Below are 19,568 nucleotides of genomic sequence, written 5' to 3'. Positions count from 1 at the left end.
TGGGTGAGTCCAGTATGTGCAAGACGAAACCACACGTCGTTGTCGTACCCCCCCCCCCCCCACCACCACCACACCATAAATACTGGATTTACTGGCAATTAGGGCGGGCAGCAGGGGAGCATGTTCTTTGCTAGAGTCATTTTGTCTATAATAATAATAATTTTATTTATACAGTACATATTACAATTCAGAAGGTACAGGTCCAGACAATATCAGACATTATATAATGACAAAACAAATTAACAATTCAAACAAGAGGAGTGAGAATCCTGCTCGCAAGAGCTCGCTATCTATGAGGAAATAAGGGAGACACAACATGTCAAAAATGCTTGTATAATCCAATACTTCATCCATTTTTTATAGACATAGGATAATACTCATAAAGGTGCATGAGCCGTCACCAGCCAGTATCTGTGTATGACAGACATTAAGTATATTAGGGTGAAAGGAATGTGGGTTAGGCTGCTGAATGAGGGGATCAGGTTAAGAAAAATATTGTACTGTAATAGGGGCGGGAGGGGGATGGTAAAAAAAAGAAGTCAGATTAAGGAATATGATAGGCCTGACTAAAAAGATGTATTTTCAGAGCACAATTAAAACTTTAAATTAATCTGATTGTCGCGGCAACGCATTCTAAAGGACTGGTGCAGTTAGTTAGTCTAAAGTCGTTGGCAGCACACACATACGCACACACACACACACACACACACACACATATATATATATATATATATATACATGCTGCATAAATACACTCATCACAAATAAACATACATGCACACAACACAGATGTAAAGTACATACACTCCACAGAAACACACACACACGCACGCAAATACACACACCAGAAATATACATATATACACACGCCATATTTATTGACATTTTTATTTATTTGTGCCCCGCTAGACAAAGAGGCGTAACTTAGAGGAAAAGAGGGCCTGACATAACAAAAAAGGGACATGACTTAAAATGTGCCAAAAAAGTTGGTTCAAAGTGAGACAAACCAAGAGGTGATATAAAGGTGTCTAAAGATGCGCCAAGTTGGTTATGTGTCTATTGAATCAGAGCGATGGATAGAGAACGCAGAGCTCATACACTCTTTCCCCAAGAATCATCATTCTTAGAAGAAAGCGCTGGAAGGTCAAGGTTTACCCATAATGGTGCAAAACATTATTTATACTGCTTTGAAAACATGGCATTGGATGGGTCTAGTAATTTGTATGGTAATGCGATCATATGTTGGCAGGCCAAACAAATGGTCAGGTTTAAGTCAAATACAGTATGGCTTCTTGACTTAATTGCCGAAGGAGGAAGTTGCAATTCCAGGAGTAAACAAAATGTTGTTGAGAAGTTGATATCTTCCGAGAAAACACATTCCTCTTTTATATAAAGTGCACAATGTATTGTTTAGTGAAGCCATTTCAACAGTAAAAGTCAGTCAGGAAGAGGACTGGGGATTAAACTAAATTAAGAAAGATTTCATCTTTTTTTTTAATTTTTATTCTACATTGTACCGTTCCTCTGTTATACCTCCTAGAATTTTATGAATAAATTGATAACTGGGTGTTACCAGTTGGGGGTGTGTCCCTACACAGTCTGACACTGTCCAATCAGTGGTAACAATGTCATACTGTTTAGGAACGCATCCTATTGACATTCATACATTTCCAGGATGAATAACAGAGGAATAGCACAAAGCAGAGTTCTAAGAAAAGATGTTCCAGCATTGGTATTTCATGAGGAAAACAAGTATTTACAAAAACACACATAGAGCTGCTAACAGGTGCTCTTTAACATATGTCCATATTCCCATGGCTACCAGGTCAGCTTCTCACAAGTCATAGTATATTCTACAACAGTCTGTGTAAACAGTAGTATGTCATTTGCAGCCCACTGAGGTCATTATTGGATTGCGCTTGTAGGGGGAGCACTTCCGACAATAAGGAATAGGTTTTTTCTACTAAAGAATAGTCCAGGCTTGTGGAGGCAGCTTCTCAAATGAACATCCTGTCTTCATTGGACTCCTCAGTCCTCAGGATGATAGGTTTCTAGAAGAACATTATTGGCAACTGGCAATTACACAGAACTTTGTATCTATCAATGACGATTAAAATAATGCAAAACTTTACATTTTACATTTAAAACATAATTTTAATATGCATTTTTATAATAAATACTAAGCAGAAGGTTTTGCCAGAACTATGTTACACCAAGTTGATTTGTACATTAAAAGATTTATAGCCAAACTTTTCTAATGAAAACAAGGATACTGAGGTCCATAACCACATACTGGCAAAAAAGTAAGAAAAACTTTCTCTTTCCCTGTGGTGATGTCCTTCATGTAGTCCAGACTGTGATAACAACTGCAAACATAACAATTACTATGAGCAAATAGACTATAAGGACCAACCGGTCCACCACCATAGCAGCAAAGTGCCAATCCGACTTGACATCATCCTGATCCTTCGAGTACTTCATTTCCTGGCGGATCTTGAGGACCTCCGCTAATAATCTCTTTAATATCTTCACCTCCACAGGAATTCTTATATCTTTCTGTGTGTCAGTTTTCCTCATCTCGATTGTCATACATGTCTCAGTTTTCTTGTAATTTCTATTATCTGTAAATAAGGATGATATATAATCTGTAATGTTTTATTTAGAACCATATCAGTAGATGATAAGGGGAACCTAATACCAGTAGGCTCTGCGATTCAGTATTATGGAGCTGTAGGCACTCCGTGGGCCACAGGGCCTCCATACGGCATCATATTATGGAAGTATTCTAACCTCGAAGCTTTCCTTATACAGGAGTATACCTCTGTAATACAGCATCCTATGGAATACAATAGTAAAACCTCTGTAATCCTCAGTAGGAAACCGGAGGCATTCACAGTACAGTAGGACCCCCTAGATTTCTATGAGGGTTTTGTATTATGTCGCTATTCATCTAGAAAGTTGTAATAGGGTCGCGTACAAGAGCCATAAAACTGATTTTAAGGAACAATAGGCCGCAAGTGGCCGAGACCCTTAATGCTGAGCCCCCAATGAACTTAATAAGATGGGACCCCCCTCCATCTTCACCTCCAGCAAAAAGTTTTATATAGTTTTGTTTTTTTAAAAGCTGCATAGGTGGTGATTCAGACTTTACTAGGACTCATTTAGACTCTCAGATTTGGCTGCACAGAATGAGAACCTCCCATCCAAACTATTTAGGGTTATACAACATCTCATTTAAAGCTCAGTCTAATTTTTTGACTTACCTTTTACAGCAGTTTCTACAGAAACTAGGTCATCTCGTTGGTGGGCTTTTACTTTGAAGAACAGAATACGGGCTAGATTTTTCATAATCCAGATTTTTATCCAGGGTGGGACATTTGGTTGGTTTTCAGATAACATTAGCATATAGGATGTCCCAATAGAGCCGATTATACTGACCACCATGACAGCGAGACACACGCAGCAGAAAATACCTGTTGAAAAGAAAACAACTGGATTATCTCTTTGCGTGGAGATATTTGTCGCTCTTAAACTTCTACTTATCCAAACACAAGTTTAAAAATTTAAAGAATACCATATATATACTGTTTATACCATTTAGCCATAACAATAAAACCACTTATGTATACCTAATATTGTGTCGTTTCCCCTCGTGCTGCCAAAACAGCTCATAGCCGGTGAGGCATGGACTTTACAAGACCTCTGAAGGTTCCTGTGGTATCTGCCACCAAGACCTCGGTAGCAGATTCTCTATGTCCTGTAAGTTGTGAGGATCGGACTTGTTTTCCAGCACATCCCACAGATGCTCGATCAGATTAATATCTGGTGAATTCAGAGGTCAAGTCAAAACCTTGAACTCATTCTCATGTCCCTCAAACTATTCCTGAACTATTTTTGCAGCGTGGCAGAGCACATTATTCTGCTGAAAGAGGGCACTGCCATTAGGGAACACCGGTGCCATGAAGAGGTGTACTTGGTCTATAACAATGTTGAGGTAGGAGGTAACTGTCAAAGTAACATCCACAGGAATGCCAGGACCCAAGGTTTCCCAGCAGAACATTGCCCAGAACATCACACTGTGGCTTGTCTTATTCCCATGGTGCCATTTCTTCTCCAGGTAAACGACACACACGCACCCGGCCGTCCACTTGATAAAAAAAATAATGTGATTTTTTCAGACCAGGCCATCTTCTTACATTGCTCCATTGTCCAATTCTGATGCTCAATGTTATTCACTTCACCTGTCAGTGGTTTTAAATTTATGGCTGAATGGTGTACATACCTAAATATTTCCAATTACAATATGCAGTTTATGTAACAACCAGTTGTCAATTTAATCATAAATTTCCAGGAGGAATAACATAGAAATGGCACAATGCATAGTTCTAAGAAAAGGTGCGTCAGCATTATTATTTTATGACAAGTATTTACTAAAACAGACATGTCAGGAAAGCTGCCCTTTAACACAGGGAAGGTTCGGAACACACAGCACTTGGCCTGACCAGTTTCTTCTCTAGTGTACTCCCCGTCAGTGCAAACAGTATGCAACAATCTCGCATGATTTCAGCTATAATTTCAAACCCTTTCTGGATAATTTCAAACCTCTTTAAATTGCACAGCAATCACTGGTTGCATCTCTCCTCTGAGGCATTCCCACTATCAGAGCTCATATCATATCTTAGCTGTTAGGGTCCATAGCAGATGCTATGCTGGCTATACTGGTAGCTATGCCGATGGCCCTTTAGTAAGCAATGATGTAGGATAACGTTAGTATATTGGAACAAACGTAAATAGGCTGCCAACATATTAGGCAATTTTAGGGAACACCTACATGTGACATATTTGAGAGTTGTGAAATTGCAACCAGTATAACTTTTTTATGTGAACAGTCACTTTTAGATTTATAATGGTAATTAAAGGGGTTGTCTCAAGATTAAAAGTTATCTCCTAACCACAGGATAGGTGCTAACATGCTGATCGGTGGGGGTCCGACCGCTATGGATGAGCATATGTTAACAAGCACTGCTACTCCAGAGTCATAGTCCCTTAAGAGCACATATCAGAAACTATATTAGCAACTCAAAACACTACATTTATTCCATAATTTTTAAAAGAGAAGACATACCTAGAACGGGAGGATTATCGGAATTGGGCAGCATGCTGTTCAGAATCAGCAGAAGCACAGAGAACCCCAATACCACTGTGATTTTGAAGCCAAGTCGCTCTCCTGTTGCCATTTGGATAAACATACTAGCAATGTCCAGTAAAACCATGAAGCATGCTGGGATGATGAGGTTTATTATGTAAACTACAGGTGCTCTTCTGACGGATATCTATAGAAATATATTGAAAATTAATATTTAACAAGAAACTTATCCAAAAAAGGAAATCAGATCATTAACCAAAGAACTTGGGAATATAATGAAATAAAATGCCAAACAGAAGCAAATATGTGTCTTCAGGGCTTGATGGTGGAGTTCCCTGGGCACAAAATCCTGGAAGGGGGGGGGGGGGACCGTTACCAGTAACAGTGTCATATATATCGTACACCCATTACATTAAAACCAACTGCCTAATATTATGTAGGTACCCCTCTTGCGGCCAAAACAGCTCTAACCCATTGAGGCATGAACGGCAAAAGACATCTGAAGGTTCCTGTGGTAACTGGCAGTAAGACATTAACCGCAGATCCTTTAAGTCCTGTAAGTTGTGAGGTGCGGCCTCCATGGATCGGACTTGTTTTTTGAGCACATCCCACAGATGCTCGATCAGATTGAGATCTGGGGAATTTGGAGGCCACAACAAAACCTTGAACTCTTTATAATTTTCCTCATACTATTCCTGGACAATACTTGCAGTGTGACAGGGGCATTATTCTGGTGAAAGAAGCCACTGCCTTTATTGAATACTGTGGTCAGAAAGGGAATTGCTTGGTCTGTAACAATGTTGAGGTAAATAGTTTGTGTCAAAGTAACATCCACATGAATGTCAGGACCCAGGGATTCCCAGCATAACTTTGCCCAGAGAATCACATTGCCTCCGCCGGCTTTTCTATTTTCCATAGTGCATCCTGGTGCCATCTCATACCCAGATATGTGATGCACACGCACCCGGCCGTCCACATGATGTAAAAGAAAACGGGATTTATCAGACCAGGTCACCTTCTTCCATTGCTCCATGCTCCAGTTCTGATGGTCACATGCCCATTGTAGGTACTTTTATCGGTGGACTGGGGTCAGCATGGGCACTCTGAAGGGTCTTCAGCTTTGCAGCACCAAATGCATCAAGCTGCGATGATCTATCTGTTCTGACACCTTTCTATCATGTCTAGCATTTCGTTTTTCAGCAATATCTGCTACAGTAGCTCTTCTGTGGGATCGGACCAGTCAGGCCTGTCTTCACTCCCCACGAGCACTAATAAGCTTTGGGCGCCCATGACTCTGTCTCCAGTTCAATAGTTGTCTTTCCTTGGACCACTTTTGGTGGGTACTAACCACTACATACCAGGAATACCTCACAAGACCTTCTGTTTTTTTAGATGCTCAGTCCCAGCCGTCCACCCATCACAATTTGGCCCTTGTTAAAGTCGCTCAGATCCTTACTTTGTCCCATTTTTCCTGCTTCCAACACATCAACTTTAAGAACTGACTACTCACTTGCTGCCTAATATATCCCACCCATTGTCACGTGCTATTGTATTGACACAATCCATGTAATTCACTCCACCTCTCAGTGGTTTTAAACTTATGGCGGAATGGTGTAATGAATGACTAAATTAAGCCAGCCCAACTTTCCCCGATTGTCTGTTGGGGAAAAAAAAGAGACTGGGCACCTTGTATTTCAAGGTGCCTGATCCTTTGTTTGCCCAAAGGTAAGAATAGCCATTGATGTCTGGCAGCCACTTATCCCCCTCTCCTCATGGCTCTTGTGTCTTGCTTCTGAAAGTGCCTAGAAAATGCTGGAGGTACCTGGGCAATTGCCCATTTTGCCCTCCCTATTATCCGGCCCTGAGTGAATTGCATAAATCCCGTCATATTAATCTGCTTCATTATTCGATTACCAAATCTGATGATATGAAATATGAAATTTTTATACATAATCTTCATTGTCTGTTCTATCTCACTTTATGTGACTGTGCCGTGGGAATTTTTAGTTTTTACTGTGTTCTGTGCTGTATGGAAACAGTCAATAAGCTGCTGTTGGGGGATCTGTTATGTCTCACGATTTAGTATTTTGAGTGCAGAATGGTGTCCACCTGTAGATAGACGGTAGCTCTGATTGGCTCATTAATTCAAATATTAAGGATTCATGTGTTAATATTTTTTTTATATTTTTGGTGTTAATAAGCGTAAAATTTTCATATGTTCCTGAATATCCACATATTTCCAGGTATTTGTGTTCCTTAAACTCCATTAGCCGTAATTAGAATATAACTGAATCTATAACAATATCTGTCAGCAGTAGAATCGAACCTGCTTGTTGACAGTTCCCAGGCACAAACATTTTTCTTCAGTAAAGTAAAATTAAATAAAAAACAAATGAAAACATAAAACAATGTGATGAAGATTTATTACAAGTATGTTAGATTTTACATTCATAGACTATAACCAATGCTAGTCAAAGGTGGAGCTTTACTTTAGCTTATCCGGGAACTCAAAGTATTCTCTAAGGGTATGTGCGCACGACCTCTTTTCAGGCGTAATAGAGGCGTTTTACGCCTCGAATTACGCCTGAAAAGATGGCTCCATCAATTGGTGCAATGGGCCTTACGATGTTCTGTGCAGACGAGCTGTCATTTTACGCGTCAAAAGATGGCGCGTAAAATTACGGCCGCGTCAAAGAAGTACAGGACACTTCTTGGGACGTAATTGGAGCTGTTTTTCATTGACTCCAATGAAAACCAGCTCCAATTACGTCCGTAAAAGACGCCGTGAAAAACGCGCACACTTGTAAAAACGTCTGAAATTCTCCTGAAAACAGCTCCGTAATTTCAGACGTATTTGCCGTTATCGTGTGCACATACCCTTAGGTTATAGTTGGATCACACCTGGTCTTTTATATCTATTTGTGACAATTGTTTTTCTAAGGGATTTTGCCATTGCATTGAAGCTCCTGCTGTTTCAATAAGCTATAGAAGTTGTCTGACCCTAGTCTTACAGAAAACATAAATAGCAAATTTACAAGCACTACGACACTTTTCTTCGAAATTACTGTGATCTGTAAGGCCCCATGCACATGGACGTGCCCGTAATCACGACCCACCGCGGACAGCCACTTGCATTTGTGAGTTGTGCTTCCAAACACATTATGGGAGCACGGTCCGTAAAAAGCAAAACATAGGACATGTCTTATCTTTTGTGGCAGCTTTCTATGGCCCGGACACCTTCCCGTAAATAAACAGGAAGGTGTCCGTGGACAATAGAAGTGAATGGGTCCGTAATTACAAACAATTTTTAAGGTCATGTGCATGGGGCCTTACACTGCACCTCGGGGGACTCTATGATATACATGAGCACTGGAGGTGCAGTGTTAGAACCAAGACCTCCTTTACATGTGCCTCAATCATGACCCCTTCTGCTTCCCCAGGTGCAGTTCAGCTTCTATTTTAGAGTCTGTATACGAGCATCGCGATCAGCGCCATTAGAAAGCATAAGGCCGGGTTCACATGTAGTGTAAATATTGCAGATTTTCCGCAAATCCGCAGCATAATACAGTAGCAACAGAGTTGATGAGATTTGAACAAATCTCATCCACACACTGTGTAAATGATCAGCGGAAAAAACGCTCAGAAATTGACCTGCATGTCAATTGCATTTGTGTAATTGCTACATTTCAGTTGTGAGTTTTCCCGATTGAATTCAAAGGGGAGGTAAAACCCGCAACAAATAGCAGATGTTGCGATTTTTGCAGTGGAACAGCTGCGATTCTGCAGCAAGAATCACAACCCAGAAAAAAAATCTTATACTTACCCAGAATTCTGTGCCTCTTCATCGAGGCCGGCCTCCTGGGATGACGTTTCATCCCATGTGACCGTTGCAGCCTGTGATTGTCTTTTTTTTTTCCTCTTCTGTTTTCTGTTGCGGACATTCCGGCCGAAAAACTGCACCACAGTTAGGTGGTGGGTGGATACGCTCTGTACATTTACGCAGCGTATCCGCCCTGTGTGTACCTACCCTAATGATAACATGTAGCTCCTATGCTTTGTAAGGCCATGTTTACATGGAATATGTTCAGGCTGAAAAATATGATGCTGATTTCTAGAGTAAATAGCCTCTGAATCCAGGCGTTTTTTGGAGCTGGCTTTCAAAGCATTTTTTACTTTTGCAATCATTTTTGAAGCATATTTTGAGGCGTATTTTCGAAGCAATTTTTGAAGTGTCACTTAAAAAAATCAGGCCTTTTTTAATTCAGCAACGTAAAAATATGCCTCATATTAAATAAGTATTTCCCATTGAAATCTTTAGGAAGCTGTTTGCAGGTGTATTCAAATGTATTTCGGACCGTAATACAAGCGATTTACGCTCGGAATTACGCCTGAAAATATGCTGTGTGAACATGACCTAATAGTGCTGATCTCGCTGCTGGTAGAGAGGAGTTGAGGGCAGAGGTATTACCCAGCAGTGAGATTTACTTGCACTTTTCCCACGTTTCCTTTTCATACTAGCTAATCAGAACTATTACAAAGCATGTAGTGATGACATTTGGCTCCTATGCTTCCAAATGGCGCTGATCGTGCCACTTATGTTATCCTCAGAAACACTATGATGATGTGATACAGGAACGATAACACAGTGACAGGGACAGATCCCCATAGGTCCGTTATGGGCGGCCACCCGGGGCCCGTGAATGGAATCAATTGTATCTGCGTCCAAAGGACGTGGATACAATTGACATCACTGGAAAGGCAAGGGAACCGTCAGAGCGATGACAACGGTGCGCCGCTTGCATCATTCTGCTAAATGTGGCCTGGTCCAAAGAGACCAGGCCTGCATCATTGGAGAAGAGGACAGCGCTAGAATGGGGACAGGTAAGTGGGGTACTAACTACAGGGGACTGCGTGGCGATTTCTACAGGGGGTCTGTGTGGCGCTTTCTACAAGGGGGTGGTGCTATCTACAGGGAGTGCTGTTTGGTGCAATCTGCAAGGGGGTGTGGCACTATCTACCAGGAGGTTTTATGGCGCTATCTATAGGGGGGGTGTTTCACTATTTACAGGAGGGCTGTGTGTGATGCTATCTACAGGGGGTTTGTGGGGTATTATTTACAGGGGGTGTGTGTGGCTCTATCTACAGGGGGCTGTGTGGCACTATCTACAGGGGAGATGTGTGGCGCTACCTACAGGGGAGCTGTGTGACACTATCTATGGGGGGCTGTGTTTGATGCTATATACAGGGGGTGCGTGACGCTATCTACAGGGGGGGTGTGACGCTTTCTATGGGGGGGGTGACACTATCTACAGGGGCGGTGTGGCACTATCTACAGGGGGCACTGTGTGTGGCACTATCTACAGGGGGCACTGTGTGTGGCGCTATCTACAGGGGGCACTGTGTGTGTGTGTGGTGTAATCGGAGGAGCTTGTCAAGGAAGTCCCAGGCACAGTGCTACTTTAAGTGCTGAGCCTGGGGAAGCCCTTGACGTCTCTGTTCATATAGGGATAGTGACGTCAGTGGCTGCTACAGCAGCGGAATCCCCTGCCAGAGCGTTGCCGACGCTCTGGCTGGGGATTCTGCTCCTAGAGGCAACCCCTGGCGTCCCTGTCCATATATGGGCAGTGATGTCAGGGGCTCCTCCTGGGGTGGAATCCCTGGCCATAGTGTGGGCTAGGCTCTGGGCTGAGGATTCCGCCCCTAGAGGGAGTTCCAATAGCGCTATCTACAGGGGGGGGTAGCGCTATCTACAGGGGTGTGTGGCACTATCTACATGGGCACTTTGGCACTATATAGGGGCACTACCTACAGGGGACACTGTGGTGCTATCTACATGGGCATTATGTGTGGAACTATCTACATGGGCACTGTGGCACTATCTACGTGAGCCCTGGCACTTTATATGTGGGCAGTGGCATTAGGGGCAGCTAAGGGGGCATTATACTGCATGGGGGCAGCTAAGGTGGCATTATAGTGTATGGGGGCATCTATGGGGCATTATACTGTATGGGGGCAGTTAAGGGCATTATAATGTATGGTGGCAGCTAAGTGGGCATTATACTGTATGGGGGAAGTTATTGGGGCATTATAATGTATGGGGCAGTTGTGGGGGTATTATACTGTATGGTGGCAGCTAAGAGGACATTATACTGTATGGTGGCAGCTAAGGGGACATTGTACTGTATGGGGCAGCTATGGGGGCACTATACTGTATGGGGGCATCTATAGGCATTATACTGTAAGGAGCAGCAATGGGGGAATTTTACTGTATGGGGGCAGCTATGGGGCATTATACTGTATAATGGCAGCTTTGGGGGAATTATGCTGTATGGGGGCAGCTGTGGGGGCATTATGCAGTATCGGGCAGCTATGGGGCGTTATAATGTATGAGGGCAGCTATGGAGCATTATACTATATAGGGAAGCAGTGGGGGCATTTTACAGTATGGGGGCATCGGTTTTCCCTCTTTGCGATACTTGACACCTGGACCCCGCACTGATCAGCTGTTCCGGCTTTCTGTATGAGGACGAATGTTCGTTAATACGATTGTTAAGTCGCTAACCGTTTGCTTCATTGTGGGCAACACATCGCCGGTTTGCACGGGAAGAAATGCTGCCAACAATGATGATTTTATAGGCTGCACTAATGATGTGATCAGCCGTCGAACGAGCGTTCACTCGTTTGCTGGCTGATCGCTGCCCTGTTTACACAATAATTGGGAGCGAACGTTAATTCAAACGATTATTGGCTAGTGTAAATGGGCTTTAGACACTGCTACTTGATTTTTTCAACTTGTCATTGCCCCTGTCTTATAGGCATATCAAGAGAACAATAGAGCTGTTATTCTGTCATTCCGACTATCCACCTACTATTATAATGAGACTAGCCTAGAGATAGCTACTTGCCTTTGCAGCAGATTGTAAACTGGCACTAGTCCCCTACCATTCAGGAGTTTAACCCTTTGTGATCACTGCTAAAGAAGTACAAATTTTTGTATTTAATTTTATATGCATAGTACTGCCAAAATAAAATTAAAAAAATGGGCAATAATTTAAAAAAAAAAAGTTATCTATCAATATTGAGTTTAAAAAAAATACCCCTTTCTGACGGAAGTGTCCCTTTAAACATTGAGAAACAGATTATAATTTTTTTACTCATAGACACTGGAAGAAAATGATTCCTCAACCCTGAATCAAGCAGTCTCTTACCTGGTATATAACTTGGCTGTAAGTCATATTTCCAGTTGAGAAAGTTTCATTTTGCACAGTGATGTCCAACAAAGACCAATCTCCTTTACTGACAAAAATGTCCTGTGAATTTTGAAAGACCTGACTGGAATTGGATTTTGCCACCATGATGATATCATTAACTAAAAATAAACACAAGAGGATTAATGTAAGCCTTTTGTGATCACAAAGTATGCAGTAAAGCGCAATAGGAACTCTGTCTCTAGAAGAAGCAAGAAGTCAACAGTAACCAAGACGGATTAGTCAACCAGAGTACCAGAAGATCCTCTGGTGGATCCAGGTTCTGACACAAAGTAATGGGCCTTAACGGTCCAGCAGAAGACAACCCAATGTAGTGCTGTCTATTTCTAGTTAATTCACAAATAACCTATTAGACATTACTGATGATATGTCCTATGTGTACAATGATCATTTCAAAGTCTATGATGTGCTTAAAAGTGGACGTACACATGTTCTGTATAGATGGAGAGTAGATCCTCAGAATCATTTCCTCGGGTGGGTCCAAGGAACCCTAGTCCAACAATGGAAGTAACCAACTGTGACCTTGCTAGATCCTTATTATCTCACCCAGCCTTGTGCAAATAACAAGCAGATATCTGCAGTGCCTAGAGTAGAGGAAATAGTTCTTTACAATTAAGTTGGCCATACTTTGTATAACTGTCGGCTTAGTGTGCATGTGTACTCAATGGCAAGAGGGGTATAAGCCTCTGCTAGATACCTTTTGGGTTTTCAATTCTGAAATCCAGCATGCCCGATCCTTCTTTCCCCTGCTGTCAGGAGAAAGTCGGGACAACCCCAAACATATTAGAAGGTTTGCCGTTCCCACCGAAATCGTCAGATTCACCTGGGAACCTGCCAAATCTATTGAGTGGAATTAAGTGAACCACTCTGACTAATAAGCCTACGTGAGAGTTTTTCTCCCTTCACTGGGAACATAGGCTTACAGCACCCTATTCTAGGATTCTAGGAGTGAGGCGCTAGCATATTTTATGATCTTGCTAGCAATGTTACTATTGTGCAGTAGATGACATTTGATTTTATCTTCTGGATAAAATATTTCAAGGCTATGTATTAGAGGATTTGAAACAACTTTTTAAATAGTTTTTTATTTAAAAAAAAAATAAAAATGACTTTTTGAGATACAACTTCTATGTATCCTGGATACATAGAAGCTGTATCTTGCGCTCAAACCCAAATCCGTCAGGTCAACGGGACTAACGGCTACGGTGACAGCGGGTCCTGCTGTTACCGATCACACAAGTGTAATCCTCGTCCGTGTGCTGTCTGTTGAAATAACTGACAGCACACGGACCCATTAATTTCGGTGGGGCTATTCAGACATGCGTGAGTTTTCACTCAGCGAGTGTCCGTTGCGTGAAACTTGCTGCTTGTCCTATATTGGTGCGTTTTGGTCGCCCATTGAAGTCTATAGGTGCGTAATAACCATGGACAGCAGACGGACGACATCCGTGTGCTGTCTGTGTTTCACGCATCAGTTGGGGAGGAAATGCAGAGAATTAAATCTATAAATTCAGGTGGGGCGTGGCTTAGAGCGCAGCGGGAGCAGTCACATGGAGTAGGAGCTCCACAGTAAACCCGCGCTAACATTATCCTGCAGACATCCTACAGCTGGCCAACATACCGTCCAGGAGATCCAGACGGTCGAGGGTGACTACCGGAGCCAAGATGAGCCCCACCAGAGGTCAGTCGGCCGCGGAGAAGCTGCAAAGTTTTGCACGCGGCGAGGGGCAAGATGGCGGCCGCCCTCCTCTACCACAGCGTGCTAAAGGAGGGGACCCCTCAGGCAGCCAGGACACAGCAGCGGAGGACACACCTGAGCCCACATTGTCTGAGATGACATCTCAGCTGCTAACAGCTATTGCAGCCTGCAAGACCTCGCTTACTGGTAAGCTTGAGGAAGTAAAGAAAGATACCGGCCTTATGCGACAGGACATGCAGGCCATGAGGGAGCGCTTGACTCACGTGGAAGACAGAGTATCCGGGGTGGAGGATAGGACAGCGTCCTTGCCGGGCGCCATCGGTGATTTGGAGTCGGCAGCTGAACTGTGGAAGCAGAAATCCGATGATCTGGAGAACAGGCTCCGCCATAATAACTTGCGGATAATCGGGCTGCCGGAAAGGGTCGAAGGTCAGTACCCTGGTGACTTTGTCCTGAAATGGATTAAAGACCTGCTACCAGATGTGCCATTCTCGCAGGCCTTGGCGGTTGAAAGAGCTCATAGAGTGCCAGGGAGACCGCCGCCACCTGGGGCACCTCCCAGACCACTGCTGGCCCGCATGTTTAATTGCAACGACCGGGACACGATTTTACATCTCGCACGCCGGATTCCGGAGATTACCTACAATGGGGCGAAAGTCTCGATATTCCCTGATTTTTCGGCTGACCTGCAGAAGAGACGTGCGACATTTCTTGCAGTGAAAAGGCGCTTACGAGAACTGGGCATTCCCTACTCCATGTCATACCTGGCAAGGATGCGAAATGTGGATGGAGAGAGATCAGTTTTTTTTTAACTCCCCGCAGGATGCTGATGACTGTGTGAGAAGTAGGCGCACACCTAGACGGAATTAAAAAGCGCCAAACAACACAGATGGCGTCTCCTATATGGCTGACTGACGATGTGGGACTATTCTGGATCACCGACCTTTCGTGACGGCTCATAGGATATTGGATATGGTACTTCCTGACGGTGATTTGGACTGGGCCCGACAGTCTGGCCAGACCTACTGCCTGGACATTACGAATCCTCGTGAATTTTGATAGGTGAGGCGTCGTGCCAGAGGGGGCTGCCGTATATCCCCTTGTTGGTGAAAGCTTGACGAGTTATTGTTTAGCGCGGGTATTACCCCCGTATACTTGAATGCCACGTTTTTGGGCATGCTCCAGCAATGTAATATGCATCTCCATGCATTGCCGGTATTGTTATATTATTTACAATATGTTATTCATGGTTTTCTGTTAGAATGTGCCTTGGAGGAGGGCAGTTACTAATTCACTATTGTACAAATATAAACGCATATGGGTAGCAGTGTATAATTCTTAGGCGCTTATGGGACGGGCGGGATTGTTGGTGTTTTTGAGGCATTATGGTTCTATCCTACATGGGATTGGTATATGCCATAAATGTCTTCTTTAACTGTAATGTCGTGGAATGTGAGGGGTATGGGCAACCCGCGGAAGAGAGTGGTATTGTATGGATACATTCGTAAAGTCAATCCTCACATATTGTGCCTCCAGGAGACTCACTTAACGCCTGCTAAAAGGACCACTGTTCTGAGGCCCTGGGTCCAGTGGGCTAGCCACTCATATCATACATCGTACTCGAGGGGTGTGTCCATCTTGGTTCACAAGTCTGTCAGATGGAAAGCTATCCATACTAAAACTGATAGTGAGGGCAGATATGTATTTGCGTATGCTCTCATTGAAAATGTTCCTTATGTTTTATTGGGTATGTACATTCCCCCCCCCCCCCCAGCATCTCTACAAGTTTTACAGATGGCGGCCATCTTTGCTGCAACATATTCGACAGCTAAAATGTTGGGCATGGGAGATTTTAATATGGTTTTAGACTGCAGCCTGGATAGGTTTAGCGCCTCTTTGGATCGGGATCGCGTACCACCTGCGGTATCTGTACTGGGCTTATTGATGGATGAGCTGGGGTGTACGGATCTCTACCGCTATAAATACCCGTCAACTAAAGTGTATTCCTGTCACTCTTTAGGCAGAAACTCTCTATCCCGCATAGATTATATGGTGGGTAACTCACTTATAGTGCCTTTGGTAGAATCTGTTTCCTACAAATCTAGAGTGGAGTCTGACCACTCCCCCATGGTGCTCAGCCTTCAACTCCCTGGCCATCCCTTACCTAAGAGTTGGAAAATACACCCCTTTTGACTGACCCTGATCGGCCCTCAAGACAGGGTACCTGACCAACTAGAAGTATTCAACTTAGCAAATAGTACGTTTGAAAATTCGGGCATTGCATGGGATACTCTGAAGGCCTATCTTAGAGGGTGTCTTCGGTCCACTGTCTCCTATTTAAAAAAAGATTCTACCAGAGTTGAACTAGAGTTGGAAACGCAATGCATGGTCCTGGAGGGTAAATACATTGCTGATCCCACCGACACGAATAAAGATCTCTGGTTGCAAGTCGGGAAGAAATATTTATTGCTGCTACAAGAAAAGGCAAATAGGAAGATATTTTTCGCACAGCAATCATATTTTGAACTGGGCAACCAGTCCAGTAAACTTCTGGCCCATTTAATACATCAGAACTCTAAAAGCCCAGCTATTCTCAAAATCCACAATACCTCTGGTGCTTGCTTGACGGACTCAAAGGGCATAGCCGCAACTTTTGTGCAGTTCTACAAGGAGCTATATGCCTCTCAAGCAAACTATGACATGTCAGAGCTATTGACCTATATGGATGGTCTCCTGTTCCCAACATTGAGTGTAGAAGGCAGGGAGGCCTTGGAAGCTGAGGTGACGGAAGATGAGATAAGGGAAGCATTGCAAGCAATGTCAAAGGGGAAGGCATCGGGTCCTGATGGGATCCCTATACAGGTATATCACAAATACTTAGATCACCACATCCCCTCACTTTGTGCAATGTTTTCCTATGCCCTTAGGACAGGTCGGTTACCAGATAGCATGTATGATGCCACTATTATTGTCCTGCTAAAATCCGACAAAGATCCACTGGAATGTAGTTCCTACCGCCCAATATCGTTGTTAAATAATGACTATAAAATACTCACTAAAATTTTGGCAATTCGGCTCAATAAAGTTATTTCCCAGGTTATTCATGATAACCAGTCCGGATTTATGCCTGGGAAGTCCACCTCTGACAATATTCGGAGAGTACAGGTCCTCAGCCAGGTTGACGGAGCCCTGAAGGCTGACTGGGCTATGGCGTCATTGGATGCCGCGAAAGCCCTTGACTCCATAGAGTGGATATATCTGGTTGAGACTTTGACAAGATACTCTATAAGGCACCGAGGGCACAAATTCTTGTAAATGGAGAATTATCCCCATATTTCCGTCTGCAGAGAGGTACTAGACAGGGATTCCCCCTATCCCCACTGCTCTTTGCCCTTGCAATTGAACCTTTAGCTATCCGTATATGACAACACCCTGAGTACAGAGGGATTTGTTTGGGGGGTAGGGAAGATAGAATTGGCCTATACGCCGACGACATGGTTCTATTCCTGTCCCAGGCAAATGAGACCTTACCTCTAGCGATCACTACTCTGGAGATTTTTGGGGGGTTCTCTGGACTCCATATTAATTGGACTTTTTTATGCCTTTACAGGGGGCGGGATGGTCGGACTCCATACATGGCCTGAGGGTGGTCTCCTCCTTTAAATACCTAGGTATCATTATCAACTGGGACCATAGGAATGATTACAATGCTAATATATTACCGCTACTAGAATATGTTAAGGCTAAATTTAGGATCTAGGGCAACCTCCCCCTGGCTGTGACTGGCAGAATAAATTTAATTAAAATGGTCATTCTCCCCATATGTCTTTATATGCTTGAACACGCAGCGACACCGGTGTTTAAAACCTATTTCAAGCAGATACATGCCTTATTCCCAGCATTTATTTGGGGTTCTAACCGCTCTAAGCTTAGTTTAACTACTCTGCAGCGCCCGAAAAACCTGTGAGGTGCAGCTTTGCCAGACCTATTTCTTTATTATTTGGCGGGACAATTAAGATATTTGAAGGTATGGGTCGACAACATGCCCTTGCTAAATAGGGAACATCATTTGGCATTTCATATGCAATCGAGCACTCTATGGCCAGTATTAGAGGGGCCCTTGTCGGCAATTAATAATGTGTTGCCCATTCATAGGGTAGCATCCCAGGTATGGCTGACTGCGAAAAGTATTTATGGGTACTCCGATGTACCAGCTGATATGCCATTATGGTTCAACCCTCTACTCACACATATGTCAGATGTTTTGGAACCTGCATTCTTGATTCAAAGCGGGGTATGTACTCTTATGGATATGTACGAGGACAACGCTCTTAAATAATTTACACAAATGCAGTCGGACTTTGTAATACCTAGGATTGCCTTTTATAGATACCTACAATTACACCATGCTCTACGAGCCCAGTATCCCTCCCTTGTCACGACATGCTCACATTTTCTGATAGGCATTTTTAAATCCCAGGGCCCCAGAGGTTTGATATCTGCCATATACACGTCTCTTATATTGGCCAAATTAGCTAGCACACCCCTGCAGGTAAAAAGCAAATGGACTGCACAAATTCTGGACCTAACGGAGGGGGATTGGGAGGAGGTCCTGTCCTCTCCGATATTTGTGTCTCCAGCTGCTAATAATAAGATGATAGCAAGTTATCCATAGTACATCAAAGCTACCTTACTCCAGTTAGATTACATAAAATGGGTCGATACCCGAGTACGGCATGCCACAGGTGCCGGCACCCGAGGTCAGATTTTTGGCACATGATCTGGGAGTGTCCATTTGTTTCCACTTTCTGGGTTGAAGTGGGTAGGGGTGGCTGCTGGCCTTCTGCATATACCTGTTCCGGTTAGTCCACAACTCTGTTTGTTTGGTATTTTACAGGATGAACATTGGCCCCATTACTTGCAAATATTCCTCAGAGAGATACTGTTTATGGCAAGGAAAACTATAGCTTTACGTTGGATGGACTCACGTCCTCCTACAGTGTCTAAATGGAAATCACTGTTACTATGTAACTATGTAACTCGTGAATTCTATTATTCCGTTCGAGCAGATACTATACAAAAAAAGGGAATGCCCTGATAAATTCCATAAAATTTGGGAAGCGTGGTGTACCTCTGCGGTGACTCAATATACCCCACACCGGTATAATGACCTCCGTCGGTCATTGACACACAATTGACGCTACACGGTTGGTTGATAGTATTTATGTGATATGTGACTGTTTACATGTATGCATTTCCCCTGCTTTGGACACACTGATGTGTGCTGTCTCACACTTTATATGCCCTTTTTTCTGTAATATGTGAGTAGTATGATTGCATTTGTACTTCAATTCTTCAATAAAACGAGTTTAAAAAAAAATATATATCAATTCAGAAACATGGCGCACGTCCTGTTGATAAATATGTCATCGGCAAAATATAATGCCAGTTCCGA

At 43.3% G+C, this 19,568-nt stretch overlaps 1 protein-coding gene across 1 annotated transcript in view; it reads right to left on the bottom strand.

Annotated features, from left to right (window-relative positions):
- Positions 1-2,191: 2,191 nt before the first annotated feature.
- The window catches only part of LOC142660336 (5-hydroxytryptamine receptor 3A-like), a 28,996-nt gene continuing 11,619 nt past the window's right edge, over positions 2,192-19,568 (bottom strand). Inside the window, exons 7-10 of the mRNA XM_075836935.1 lie at positions 12,355-12,515; positions 5,126-5,333; positions 3,264-3,473; positions 2,192-2,621 (exon numbers count right to left, since the gene is read on the bottom strand). Coding sequence (XP_075693050.1) covers positions 2,341-2,621; positions 3,264-3,473; positions 5,126-5,333; positions 12,355-12,515 — 860 coding nt within the window. The 3' untranslated portion in view covers positions 2,192-2,340. The remainder of the gene's footprint in view (positions 2,622-3,263; positions 3,474-5,125; positions 5,334-12,354; positions 12,516-19,568) is intronic.

This window comes from Rhinoderma darwinii, chromosome 9, assembly GCF_050947455.1.
Source record: "Rhinoderma darwinii isolate aRhiDar2 chromosome 9, aRhiDar2.hap1, whole genome shotgun sequence".
Taxonomy (NCBI): domain Eukaryota; kingdom Metazoa; phylum Chordata; class Amphibia; order Anura; family Rhinodermatidae; genus Rhinoderma; species Rhinoderma darwinii.
The sequence above is the reverse complement of the archived record's forward strand: the minus strand, read 5'-3'. Positions and strand labels throughout refer to the sequence as shown.